At 45.5% G+C, this 14,215-nt stretch overlaps 1 protein-coding gene across 1 annotated transcript in view; it reads right to left on the bottom strand.

The window, feature by feature from the left end:
- Positions 1–3,583: 3,583 nt before the first annotated feature.
- HEPHL1 (hephaestin like 1) overlaps positions 3,584–14,215 on the bottom strand; it is a gene marked incomplete at both ends in the record, with an annotated part of 32,501 nt that continues 21,869 nt past the window's right edge. The window contains 9 exons of the mRNA XM_082337638.1: positions 3,584–3,786; positions 3,866–3,946; positions 5,288–5,447; positions 6,031–6,170; positions 6,908–7,130; positions 7,578–7,684; positions 9,875–10,015; positions 10,728–10,867; positions 12,502–12,715. Of these exons, the coding sequence (XP_082193764.1) occupies positions 3,584–3,786; positions 3,866–3,946; positions 5,288–5,447; positions 6,031–6,170; positions 6,908–7,130; positions 7,578–7,684; positions 9,875–10,015; positions 10,728–10,867; positions 12,502–12,715 (1,409 nt within the window). The remainder of the gene's footprint in view (positions 3,787–3,865; positions 3,947–5,287; positions 5,448–6,030; positions 6,171–6,907; positions 7,131–7,577; positions 7,685–9,874; positions 10,016–10,727; positions 10,868–12,501; positions 12,716–14,215) is intronic.

The raw sequence follows: 14,215 nt of genomic DNA, 5'->3' as shown, positions 1-14,215 counted from the left end.
GCTGGGCTGGGCTGGGCTCCGCCCGCCGCGGCTCGGCAGCGCCCCCGCAGCCCGGCCCGGCCCCGGGCGGCTGCGGCCGGCGGGCGGGGGGGCTGTGCCGGGGCGTGGGCTGGGCCCCCCCGCCCGGAGGGTGGGGGAGAGCAGGAGGTGGGGTCCTGCAGGGGCTCCTCGGGGTGTCCCCAAAGACGGGGACGCTGCAGGTTGCCTCCGCTCCGCGGGCGGGGCACCGCCGGGAAGAGCCTGGCCCCGCCAGCCCCGCACCCCCCAGGTGTCTGCAGACACGGATGGCATCCCCCCGAGTCACCCCTTCCTCCTCCAGGCTGAGCCGCCCCAGCTCTCTCCCCCCACCGCGTCTGGCAGGTGCTCCAAGCCCTTAATCCACCTCGCACCGTGTGCTGTGGCATTTCAACGTGTTCGGTCGCCACCGCCGCATCTCAAGTCACTTTTTGTGGGAGTCAGTGGCGTGCCTTCACCCTTAATCACCCTGAATTTATTTTCCCCCTTATATTTTCCCAGTTGCTTTCTGAACCTCTGTAAGCTCGGAGCATCCTCCTCAGCCCCCTCAGACCAGGAGTTACGGAGGTGACCGTCCACCCCGTGAAGAGCCACCTCCCGTGCGGTGCTTTGCACGTAGCGCTCCCCTAGCTCAGGCTGCTTCTGCCACTCAGCTCTCCCTTTATCAAACCTCTATCCTATCTGCTTTCAGTTGTCCTTTCTATTTTTTCAAGCCCCAATCCAAGGAAATCATCCCTCATATGGCAACTGTTCTACAACCCTGATTCCCTTCCTTCTTTCTGTGCTGTTCTTGTGCTGCAGGGTCCTCTCCTGGACAGGGCCGGGGGATGTGACTCACGCTGCATTCAAGACCCAGGTGCCCCAGACATTCATGTAATGGTACTAAGCTGGTTTCTGGTTTGTTCTGTTCTTAATTCCGGCTGCTTCCTAATATTCGGTTGCCTTTCTGCCCACTAAAGAGTACTTGAGCTAATGTTGTCATTAAACTATTGCAAATAAGATCCCATTTCTGCGTTGCTTAGACAGTATGATGCACATAGGGCTAGGATTGCTTTTTTCCACAAGTACTACTCTAAATGTAGCAGTACTAAATTTTATCTTTTTATCACTTGTTTTTCACGCTACACATACTTAGGATTGTCACTCAACTTGAAACTCAACCCTTACAGAAAACCGTGAAGAGCAAGGGTCCTTGCAGCACCCCATGAGTGACTTCCCCTGTGAAATCCGGCCACTTATTTCTGTCTTTTGACCCGTTATTTAGCCTCCGTGGACCCTTCCTCTCATCCCATGGTGATTTCATTTCTTTAAGAAGCTTTAACTAAGGACCTTCTCAAATGTCTTACGGAAATGTAAGCAGGCTATATTCATCCAGGTCTCTTATCTACATGTTGAGTCCTTCAAAACCTTGCTGTGGCACAATTTTCTTTAAGGAAAAAAAAAAGTATTGATTCTTCCGTGATCTGTTTTGTTCCTTTGGCCACTTTTCTGGTTTTTTTTTTAGAACAGTTTCTACCAGCTTGCGTTGTGTGGATGTCAGAGCTGCTTATTCCTCTGGGAAGTTTTGAAAGGTTGATCTCGCATTTGTCACCTTTTGAGCTCTTGGTGCTAGGACAGGCACCAGCTGCTACCCAAGTTCGTAATCCACATTCTTTGTACCGGAGGGCCTGGAGGGCTCTCTGGAGAACACACCTGTCCTGGTGACCTGTTCGTTTTCTTCCCTTGTTCATTCTGTTGTTTTGCTCTGTGTTCCCGCTGGTCCTTCAGCCCAACGCAGATGCTGTCCTCTAACACGGGTGCCGGGGCACAGCTGGCCACGGGGCTGCCTGCGCCAGGCAGGCAATGTCAAATGCAACGCTTTGCACTTTCGGTGATGCTTCACGCTCTCTGTGGCCGGCTGTGTCGCCTGGGCAAGCAGCCGTGCCGTCCTGAGGCCCTGAGGGCCTTTGGAGGCTTCGTTCCTCTTTCGCAGCCACCAGCCCGCTGAGAAGCGTGACAGATGAAGTGAACTGTGCCAGAAGGTTCATACAAATAACCGGATTTTTGTTATTGTTGTAATCACTTTGGCTGGCTATTTTCTACGGTCAAGATATATTTGTGATTCTGTTTCTAAAACGTCAGATGCATTAGCTACTTTAAAAGGAAAGTACCAAAGAATTTCCTTTATTAACAGTGTATGTTTAGGTGAAAGGCTTTAATTTTGTATGTATACAGAGAGCAAATGTTCTGCACAGACAGACAGTGGTTTTGCACAGAACAGGAGACCTCAGTTTTAATGTTTACAAAACAGAAAGATGAAAGGGCTTAGAGTATTTGTTTTTGTCAGCTCAAAAGGAAGATTTAGAGGAGGAGTCTGGAAGTGTTTATTGCTGTGGTATAACTAACTCATATGTGGGCTCAGTCCTGCAGTTGTACCTCACGGGTGTGCTCTTGAATGACTGGGGAAAACAAAGAATCAAGAAATAACTGAGAAACATCCACGAAACTTCAACATATTGGTTAACTGGACATCAATCCAGGACACCATTAAGCTACAAAAAGAGTGATGGGCAGTAAAGTTTCCTACATTTGAACATACTTCAAAATACAGAAGTGGGAAAAATAAAATTAAAAAAACCCCAGCAACTTGAATTTACATTCAAATTCAAATTTGGATAAACAAACAGTTTCACGGACGTGTTTGTTCTGGAGTTCCTCTGCAAGAGCTGTAGCTGACGTGAGCAGGCAAGGGTGAGCACTAGCTAATTAAAAATGAGCTACAAACATTCAAGTATCGCTAAACACGGCCTGATTCTGCCTGTCTTCCTTGCAGAGCGCAGGGATCAGCCTCCTGATGGCTTCATTACAGGTAGGGAGTGAGGTGCTACGCGGTGTAAAGAAGAGGTACAGAATCAGGACCACAACGAGCAGCAGTTACAAAGTCACCTAACTTTCTGGGAGGTTGCTCAGGGCTAGATTTTTAAAGGGATTAACAAAAGCTGTTAGAAACTAACAGCAGGGGCACTGCTGAACTCCATCAGATGCTGAAATATATTGGTATGTCCCTAAATGCCTTTAAAAATCTGTCCCCAGTGCACAGTTTCCTCATTTAACAGGCCAAAAAAAGGGGACTCGCTTAAATGTCGGTGAATTCATTGAGCCGGACTTTGGGAAACTGTGGAGACTTCCACATTGACACCTGCTCCTTCAGAAGCCAGCATGCTTAAAACAGTCCCTGGTGGTATTTATTCCCTAGCGTGAAGCCCGTGTTTCTGCACAGAGTGCATGGATGCCGTGCTGCCCGCTCCTCACTCCCGTGGATAAGTCCTTTGCGGCCGGTGTGGATGCCGAGAGGTGTGCTGCTCTGCTCGTCTGCCAAATTTGATCTTGGGCAAAGCTCAGCTGAACTCCCGAGGAGTGGAAACGGTGATGGGTGGTACGTGGCTCTCGGAGCTGAACCCTACAGCTCCTGTTCACTCTTGCGAGCACTGGCTACGGGGTAGGACTATCAGCATGTCTTGCTCCAGTTTTATTAGCAGCATGTCATGAAATCCAGTGCGGCTCTGTGAATGATGCTAAAAGTGGGGATTTACAGGGAATCTGATAGAAGTGCACTTTTGTCATGCAGAGCTGTGTAATGGATCTTGCTTCCTTGGCGGGTGACGAGGCAGAAGAAGGTTAATACTGTTGACAGCAGAACAAGTCCAATGAAAAAAAAGGCTGCAAGTATCAGGCTGGCTTCTCCAGGACTCAAAGTTTTGCCAAAAAAATTGCTCCCTTTGCTGTCATAATCTGTTAAAAGAGAAGTAGTTCATGAGAAATCTATCCATTAATCTGAAGAGTTTTAAATGACATTTTAAGAAATCCTTACCCTTTGCGATGGTCTTATTTTTTGCAGTAGTTGTGTCGTATGCTCCAGTTGTGAGTCCTCCTTCTGAAGGAGCTTCCCGGTCTGTGAGGAGAGAGAGAAACCATAGTTAAGTTAAAAACCTTAATAAACACTTTTTTGTCTTCTGGAAAAGTAGCCTTGATTTTATTTAATTGCTTCTACCTTGTTGATCTGAACAGAAATCATTATATCAGCACAGCTGTCGCTCTGGGCAGCTCCGTGGGCAACGTCCCCCTTCTCTGTAGGCGTCTTTGGTACTTCATCACATAAGTAATGTAGTGATAGGACAAGGGGTAACAGTTTTAAACTGAAAGAGGGTTGATTTAGATTGGACATAAGGAAGGAATTCTTTACTGTGAGGGTGGTGAGGCACTGGCACAGGTTGCCCAGAGAAGTTGTGGATGCCCCATCCCTGGAAGTGTTCAAGGCCAGGTTGGATGGGGCTTTGAGCAAGCTGATCTCATGGAAGATGCTCCTGCCCATGGCAGGGGGGCTGGACTAGATGATCTTTAAAGGTCCCTTCCAACCCAAACTATTCTATGATCCTATGATTCTGTTCTGCATTTGCTTGTTCATTTGAAGTTTTACAGCCTGAACAAATAAGTGTTACAAAACAAATTCACCTTGTCCAAGGAAGGAGTATTTTGGCGGTGCTTGGCATTACATTTGTCATCCTGCTACTACAGGGTTATAGGTACAAGGTGTGCCTGCTGGCACTGTTGCAGCCCCTGCGGAGCTGGCAAGCACAGTGGGGACCCGGGCAGGAGATGCTGGACCCAGATGTTAAGTGAAATTTTGTGATGTGGAGAGGCTGACAAAGCACTTCTGACTTCACTCACAAGTGGTGGAAGGGACCAGCACCACTCACAAATTTTAACAACTTTTCTTAGTCAAAAGATCACCTACTTCTCGGACAGGACGAACAGTCATTTTCTGGAGCATCTTGTATCTGGTCATCACCATCAGAGCTGGTCTCTGCCTGTGCAGGAAGGAGCTCCGATAGCCCCGTGAGCCGGCAGCGATCGCAGGGAGGAGCAGCACCCTGCCAGTCTGCAGACCCTCCAGCACATCGCGTGGCAGCAAGGCTAAAAAATAGCTTTGCAGTTGTTTTCTGCACCACCTGCGAGCGACTAATAGCTGCCACTGTCTTAGAGGGGCTCTTGTGAAGCATCAACTGTTTTTAAGTTGCAGACTGAAGCAAAGATTACTGTCCTTTCCATGTCATTAGGGGTGTTTGTCCTGTCCCTAGACAATGCTAACTGGCCATGGCAGTAATTTACAGGTGCTTCCCACCAGCGTGCAGGGTGCAGCGTTGGCATTAGCTCTCCTCCTTTCCTCCCTGCCTTCCATCCAATCTGCTGCGATACCGCCTCCCAGTCCTAGGACGTGTTTCTGATACTGCACCTGATTTATTGATGGTGTAGGTTGTTTCCATGCCAGCGTGGATGTGATCAGCCACGTGGCAGTGCAGAAGCCACGTTCCAGGGTTTTCTGCTATGAGTTCAACTGTCTGGAAAGTCCCAGGAAAAAGGTCGTATACGTCTCCTCTGTGGTCCTTATCTGTCTGTGGCAAGGCAAAACCAGCATCATAAGACGGGCACTGAAATACTCCAGTTAGACTTTCAGCTCCTCAAGGCAAGTCAAATGCTTCTTGTTATGCTTCTCTAGTGTGCCTCACACAGGGAAACTGAGGTCTGTGGACATCCCTCATTTAATCAATTAATTAATTAACAACAGGAGACCCCTCCTCAGAACTTCACGTGCTGTTTGAGCACAGGTATTTCTTTGCAAGACAGATAGTCCTGCCAGTGTCAAACTGTCACAACATAAAACCATGCTGTAAGCAGGCATAACTCTCTCTGATTTCCTCCCTGTATCTTCCCATATACCCATGGGTAAATATATATGTCAACCCACCTAACCATGTCCTCTAATAGTGACATTTATTCATGTTTCATAACAGGCTCAGAGTGATAGAAGCTTTGCATGGATCTCATTATATTTCCTTCATGTGAAAAACTCCCACCAATCTCAGGATCAGCCCAGGGCTCTGGGCCCAAGCTGCAAAACGAGGCTAGAACTTGGACTTTTTTTGCAGAAATTTCCCGTCACACTGTAAAAGTTTTACCTTGATTAATTTTACCGACCTTAAAGATGAAGGTCTCTGCATGGAAGTGGACTGTATGTATATCCACTTCATTGCCCATTCCAATCAAATACCAGTTTGTCCTATCACCTTCGTTCATTGTTAGACCCAGGAGACTGTTATAAATCTTCCCATTGATTGCTGGAAGAATGACAAAATAGGACTGATTAATAATTGGCCAGGGTACGAGTGATGGTAACCTCCACTTCAGGCACCCTTTGCACTTTCTCTCCAGGGAGAAGGGGTGCCCAGGCAGGGAGAGGAGACACACGCGTGGCCTGGGCAGGAGCTCTCCATAGTGACGGGAGACAGTCACATTTTTGTTTCAGTTTCCAAATCATCTAAGTGCACAGAAGCACCTATTTTTTCTGCCTTGAAAAGCATCAGATGATAGGTTTTTTACTGGTTGGGATCAAAGTCCTGAACAATCAGGATTTATGCTGAGAAGCTACATGGAAAAAGAGGGAATAGAGTTGTTGCCTAAAATGAGTACCATCTGTAGAAAGAGAAGTTTGCTTTGCCAGGGCTGTTCCTGCCCCCATCCAGTCTGTTCTGCCTGGCTCCTGGGCTGGTTGTTACTACAGTCACGGTTTTAAAATGTCATCCTTATGCTCCTGCAAAACAAGCCTGCAAGGAACGCAGCTCCCAAATGACAAGGGAAGTCTGGCAGGGCAGCCTCTTCCCATGAGTATTAGATTAAACTCTCTTGTTAGAAAAATATCCTGGCTGGGCGTCATGAAATCTTTTTGTTTCCAGAGTTGCAGCTTATAAAGTTGTCACATGGTTGGGTAATTGCAGGCTAAGTCCAACGCCTTCCTAAAAGGGCTGTGAAAAATAAACCTCTGTCCTCTTGGCTGCTGCCACCGAGTCCTACATACCATGCATGCTGTTGCCTTCTACAAAGTTCTCAGTGGAATTAAAATCATTGGGATTCTTATGAAGGTATGTTTCGATATTTTCTTTCAAATACCAGGATTCATTTTCATCGAACACCATAAACAGAAGGGTAAATTCACGATCAATGTCTTTCCTTAGGCCTCTTTCATCTAGAATTCCTTTTCTGCAAACTACGAGAGGCCCAATCAGACCGCTGTATGTGTCCTGAAATAAAACAAATATATGCATTACAAATTTTCTAGTTCATTCAGTTATGAAATAGATAGAGATTAACTACAGATTAAATAAAGATGAAATGCCATTTTCCTATCAGATGAGAAAAAATCATGACTCTGTCTGATTAGAGATCTTTCCCTACATGTCCCTATGTTAATGTACCAAAGCAATGTTTTGCCTTCACCCAAAATCCTTTCAACTATTCTTTAAGGAGGGAATCACATTACCATGGTGAATCCCTGGGGATTTCAGTAGATTAAATTACCCAGGCATGTGCAACTGTTATCAAAGACGACAAAGCATCTAGCTCTGTAAATCATTCCTCCAGCCTGTGGTCCTCGCATAAATGAGAAGCAGGATCCTTTCAGAAACATTATGCAAGGCAGGATGCTTTATCCAGAGCAATGTAATCTTTAGTGACCATTTCTTGGTTACCTTTACAAAATTCACAGTTGAATAATAAACCCAAGTGATACAGTTTGGATCTGTTTTACCAGGGCCAGATCGTTCTGGGACGTTCCACCTGTACGTGTTTATTTCCCCTGAAACAGAGAGAACAGTTTTACCAAGAGCAGCTGGGTATTAGAGGCTTTGAATAGTATGTAACTGAGACCTGATACCCTCCTCATCAAAAAATGATCTGTATCAAAACTATCTGTGTAAGCATGCAGCAATGGGATGTGGACATGATTCTGCCTTCCAGGAGGTCAGTGAGGTTCCAGTGGTGTAACCGAAGGCAGATAGCCCCCAGAAAAGGAGGTCTGCAAATGATGGTGGCAACAGTGGCATCCCCCAGAGGGAAGTTTGGACATAGGACTTTTCATCTTTCTCCATGGGCAAAACTTGTTTATGCACTTCAGCAGAGATCAGAACAGCTTTCAAGACACAACACTACGTTAATAGGACAGAAAACATGAACAAGAAACCCCTCAGTATCAGAAGCATTCATGCCATGGAGACATACACCAGGGTTTGTCATCCACCTCTAGCTAACCTACATGTCATCACCCCTTCTTAGAGGGCATGATGTGAGAAGAGAGCCTGGCCATGGTCATGGTCCTTCACCACTTCCTTGCTTTTTACTCCCCACTTCAGGACATTTGGAGGCTGTAGATGGAAAAATCTCCACTCTACTTAAAACCTGAGATGCTTCAGATGGCATCAAAGACCTATCTTTGAAATGCAAATGAAGCATAACCACTGAAAAGACTGATAAACAAGAGGAAAATGGATGTTTTCTCCCTTTTTGCTGCTGGGTAAATGGAGGAATGGACAAGGAGAGGACAAAGCTGTGGCAGCTGAGAGCTGTTTTGGCCTAAGCTGCTATGGATCTGCTCTCTACATCTCTTTACCATGCCACTCACAGTCTCTTTAGGACCTGGCAGTGCTCTTGGGAGCACAATTTAGCAGGACATAAATCTGACTGATGACTGGTTCAGGATTTAGTAGAACTAGATGGGCGCTGGGGAGCTTGGGGTGAGCAGTCCATCCTGGCCTAGGAAGACAGACAGCGAGGATTTCAAGATGATGGTGGTGGGGACTGAAGTGCCCAGGAATTATTCTCGTTCTGAGGGACTTGTTTTCCATGTTAACTGCTGCTCCCAAACTCTTGAGGAAAAGTCTGTCTTTAGATCTTGCTGAAGAGTCCTTTCCTTTGGCTTACTGTCAAATGCAGACACCTTCCCTCGTCTAACTCATCCCAAGCCTGCTCCCATGTGGACACAGGAGACATGGCAATAGTGTTCCCAGTCTTAACACCTTGACTGGCAACAAAACAGCATCGATAACATCATGGAGCAAATAACAAAACAAGGGAATCATATAAATCAGCTCCTTTTTTTTTTTTTTTTCATATATTAACCACAAGTATTCATTTGTCATACCCCAGCAAGGCAGATACTGCCTCACATTTGGCCATGAATTTGTGTGTGATTGTACTGTATCGATACAGCTACCTACAAGAAAGAGATTTCAGCTTCCAGAGAGGTTTAGTACATCAGAATTTCTTTTCATTTAGTTTCACACTGAAGCTCACAAATACCATGAAAAAAATTGCATGCCTGGTGGAAAGAAAAGGTATGTACATTTTGGATTGACTGTAATGCCTGGGTTTGAGTTTAGCTTCCTATTAAAATATAAAACCCAAGATAAAAATTGAAGTACAAAAATTTTAGCAGTGCTGTGAGAACTATTTTCCACTATTTTCCTCTGTAGAAACTGAAGCATATTTGGTACGCTTCTTCAAAGATTTTTGAATCACGTGACAGTGACATTTTGCATGTTATGCATCAGCTCTGAATGCAGATGCCAATTCTGTTTACATTAACAGAGAGGCAGAGTTAAGATTGCCAACTACAAGACTACCACTGAATTTCTCAGTTTTTAAAATGTTAGAGTGTCAATCTGTGGCAAATACAGTGCTGGCTTACACTTCTCTTGCCATGATTATGGGCCTGCTTCTGCCTTTTTTGGACGTTGTCCAGTGATATTACATTCCTGTTTCTATCCTTGATAGAACAAAGGTTCACTCTCTGCCCAGACATGCTCACTTGATCAAGAACCTACATGTATAACACCACAGAATCCTATCTGAATAAACGCTGAGCATGTTACGTCTGGAAGAACATATAGGTATGTGTTAGCTTGAAACAGGGATTACCATTCATGTGTTAAAACGCTTTTACATATGGCCTTTGTAGCTCAAATTAAAAAAAAAAAAAGAACATCCTTACCGGGGAGGGTAATTGGTGTCTCAGGTTGTTCTTCACAACCCACTTCTTCTATACCATGTGCACTTATCGAATAAGGCCTGCTGGCTTTGTTCTTAAATACGACCAGAACAGAGTCGCCAACCTCGGCATGGAGTAACGGCCCTAAATTAAAACAGGAGATGCTGGTGATTAACTCTACTTTTCTTAATTTTAGCAGATTTTCAACAGCTTGGCCTAGGAAAGGAGCCATGGTCTTTCTCAAAACCCTCAGGCTTTTCTGTTCTTTCAGTGAAGCCATCAAAACTGGTCTGTTATGTCAGCTGATTAAAAGCTCCATATATATAAATAATCTTTTTTCTTTTCAGTCAATGAGAAGAACTGTTCATCTGGAAACAGGTCTTTGGACAGATTGTTTTTAAGGAAAACTTTTGTGGATAGTTTTTGTAACTCTCAAAATTTTATTTCTTAAACTGCTAAGGGCTCTTTTTTTTAACTATTTTTTTAGTTTTGCACTGCAAAAAAGGAAATTCCTAGAGAGTGTTAACCACTTTATGACCAGTTGTTGCCCACCTTTTGTCCAATAAAAAACATGAGCTCATGGTTATTTTATGACACGCGCAGCATTTTGTCTTGTGCAATTTCAGATACAAATCCAGCCCCTTAATATTGACTTAATCTACCTACAAGAGCCCCCACCATGTTATATGCTCTGATGTTAAGGTGAATCCTGGATTTGCCATTTTTGCATCCTCCCTGTTAGTACTCCTTAAGAAACTCCTTATTCCATGTTAACAAAGCTGGGAAAATGCTTTGGTTTTGGAAAGCGATCCTCTCACTTATCAGGCTCGGTCTGTGAGCCATGAGAGCTACTTGCCCAGGATTTCCAAGTGTTCCTCCTCCTCCGTCCTCACTTTGCGCTGCGTGAAGTTGCCATTTGTGTACTCCCTGTAAACCACCTTCTTGTATTTTGAGCCGATCAGATCTTCTGCTTGGCTCAGGAAAACATGCCCATAGCTGCAAAATAAAAAGGCAAAAATTAAAAGCTCTAAACCTTATATATCTAAAGGCTAGTAGCTGTTGTGTTATTCACAATAGATGTGATAAGAACATATGGCTTGGTCCAACATGCTGATTGATGTGAAGCCCTGCATCCTGCAAGAGATTTTTGACAGCAAATAACAACAGTGATAATCCCGACTAAATGCACACCCTCTTCAAACAGGTAAAGCTGAGGATGTGTTGCACTCACCACAAACTTTCAGGAACACAAATCCTTCACCACAGCTGTCAGAGCAGAGATGAAATTCAAGCAAGAGAAGGTTTGGCCACTCTCTCCAGCTGCATCCTCCGCTCCGATAAAAGATATTGCCTGTCCCTGCAAACCTGAATCCTCTTATCACGATGGCTGCTTTCGCTATCTTGGCTATTAGTCAGCTGCAGGAAGATGATAGCCGAAGCCTATACTTGCAAAAGCAAATGCCATCATCTGAGATAAGAGGGGGCTGCTTTACCCTGCCCGCCTGCTGCTGTGTACTGCCCAGGGCTGGATGCTTTCCCAGCATGAAGATAAAGTGAGAAATGTATTTTCCCTTCTGCACCTGGCAGAGGATGCTTTTTTGTGCCCTCCAGGGCTGTGCAGTCACCCACAGTTTGGTGCTGCTCCCGTGGGACCCCGGAGGGCCGGCTCGCCAGCAGAGGACACTCGCCACCAGCTGCGGAGGAGAGTTCACTCTCTTCTGAGAGCAGCTCTGTCTCCTGGCAGCTCATCTCCAAGGTGCCCCTGGCACGGGAGTTGCTAGGTTGGCTCACAACATACTAAATAAAAGAAAAAAATGCCCCAGGAATACTGCTTACTGTAGTAATATGTTGTGTGTGCAACAGCAGCCTTTGACAATATTGGAGTTACTATTTTCTTTAAACACGCTTTATCACCTGTGATTTTTCAGGTGTATTTTCTACTGACTCCACCATACTGTTCCTCGTTATAGGGTGCAGCTTCCCAGCCACTTTTCTCAGGTTTATTCTTTAAATATGCTCCTTTTTGTTTTCACCAAAGTGGTCTCCGAGACCTCCCTGTGCGATATGATCTGGAATGCATATCTTCTGCACATGCTTTTTATTCCTTAGTGCAGTGCAGTGTGGACGTGATTCACCTGTGGCTGTTACTGCATTCCGACTTTTCCAGGGGAGCCAGGGGCCACCACGCTGCAGTGAAGCGGGCTCAGCACCTCCCTAGTGCACCTGCACTGCTTGCAGGGGCTCGCATCTGGGACAGGTACCTGGGTTTCTTCTCTGTGAAAACCAGAGCACCGGGATGGGGAGACTGGGGAGAGGGAGGAAGGGAGAGGAGGGAGATGGGGGGCATCATTGTAGGGTTGAGCCAGGGCTGGAAGACACACATGGATTTAGGGACTTGGAAGCCTTCTTGGGTTCAACAGCATTACAAGACACTCTGAGATGAAAACATTTGAAAATGCTGCCTATGAACTAGTCTAGTCTGAGAGGCTGTCACTTTATAAATACATTTTCTCTTTGTTTGGCAAAGAGTGCCTCCTAAAAAGTACGAGGCTGGCTTCATGAAAGGATGCTTCAAAGTTCCCCCTCCATTGTGAGGGTGCCCCATGCCCAAGCACTTTTTCCTTTGGTACCTTTCCTCATTGCTGCTGATGTTGTAAATCTTCGGTGCCGAGCTCTTATTTGAGGCATAGTCCCACTCCACCTCCTCCGCAGCGATGTAGTAGAGCCTCATGGCTCCATGCTGCTGCTGGGCTCGGGTGGTATTACGGCAGCTGCTGACCTCGTAGAGATGTTTCATCCCACCAACAAAATGATCAAAAGTCCTGCAAACCACTTTGAACGTGCCTGGAAAGGAAAGTGCATGAGGTTTAGGCAATTGAAAAAACTTTAAAAAGCAGCTTGGCAAATTAGGTCCTGTGCCTTGTACATCTCTGATCTGTCCTGAAACAAACTTAATTAATCTGTGATGCTGTATGGAAAGCCAAGTGAGGGGACGCTTATATCACTCAGAGCTCACTGGCTTTGAAAAATTAAGGGGACTGAAGGAGAAGCTGGTTGATTAAATGGATATGCGCCAATCATCTTCTTTACTCACCACATGCTCTATGGTCCCAAGATGTAAGAGGATGGGGATTCAGACTGACCTTCACACACTCAAGAGTAAACATGCACATAAAACACGGCAGGGTTGTGACCTGTAACTCCTACATTACAACAGGTTATTCAACTAAAAGTGAAATGTGAATGCAGACACAAATGGGGATCCATAAGTCAGCAAGTAACTTTTTGCTCTGCAGGAAACACTAGCCTGCTCCATCTTCATTCAAAAATCTCCAGAAATTACTTCTAACCATTTGAGTTAGTTTAGCGTAGCCAAGGGAGCTCTGAAAAGCAATTGATTAGATGTCCGGCAGCAGGAACAAGCTTGCCAGTAAGGCTTCACCAGCACTGCCCATACAGAAGATGTAGGAGGAGCGTGCATTGCAATAAAGGCACAGAGAAACGGTGAGTGTTTCAGAGACGCTGTTTCCTTGTCCCTGAGCACAGAGCCGCTGTGCCAGCCTTGGGTGCATGAGAGCCTCCACTGAGGCCCTGCGGCTTTCTGGTGTAATCAGGCTAATGGAGGCCTCTTAGAGGCTTTGCAATACAGGTACAGACCCATTATACAAGAGTGCCTCTAACAAACAGGACAATGCTGCTTATAGCCATTTGTTTATATGCACCTATATGGTATAAAAACACTTGAGTTAAACTGCAACTTTCTGACCCTTTGCTCTCCCTCCATGAAAGGCCAGACCACCATGGGCCATTTTTTTTGTAGCTCTGATGGTTAAAGGCTGCAGCAACAGTGGGAGCATCTTTTGGCATGTCCGTGGGCAGATTTTAACATTTGCACTCTCCTTCCCGTTTACTCAAGCAGAAGCCGACCACAGCGTAGTCCTGTGTAGCTCCACCTGCTAGCACTCTTGTGAAGGAGGAAAGCGCTTTCACAACTGCTTTGTATGTGAATCAGTGATGGAACCAAAATTAGAAGCATAGCTCTGTCCAGACTGGATCTCAGTCCATTCCTTGTGCTTCTAGGGCAAAAGTGGTGAAAAAGGTAAAATAACATGCAGTTAAAGAAAATCACATGCGTTAGTGATTGTAAAGATCTGATAGTTCATTCAGTTTCCCTTATTGCCAGTAGAAGGTTAGCTGGCAAAAATTAATAATCTCCTATAATATATTGTTTAGTGTGAGTCCTGCAGTGCAGTTTCATGACAGATGGTGGAAACGTATGGGATATGCATAAGAAAAGAATCTGCTGTCTTATAGACACCAGCACCAGAGGTCTAACCCTTGGCA

This window comes from Platalea leucorodia (assembly GCF_965183815.1).
Source record: "Platalea leucorodia genome assembly, chromosome: 2".
NCBI classification, from domain to species: domain Eukaryota; kingdom Metazoa; phylum Chordata; class Aves; order Pelecaniformes; family Threskiornithidae; genus Platalea; species Platalea leucorodia.
The sequence above is the reverse complement of the archived record's forward strand: the minus strand, read 5'-3'. Positions and strand labels throughout refer to the sequence as shown.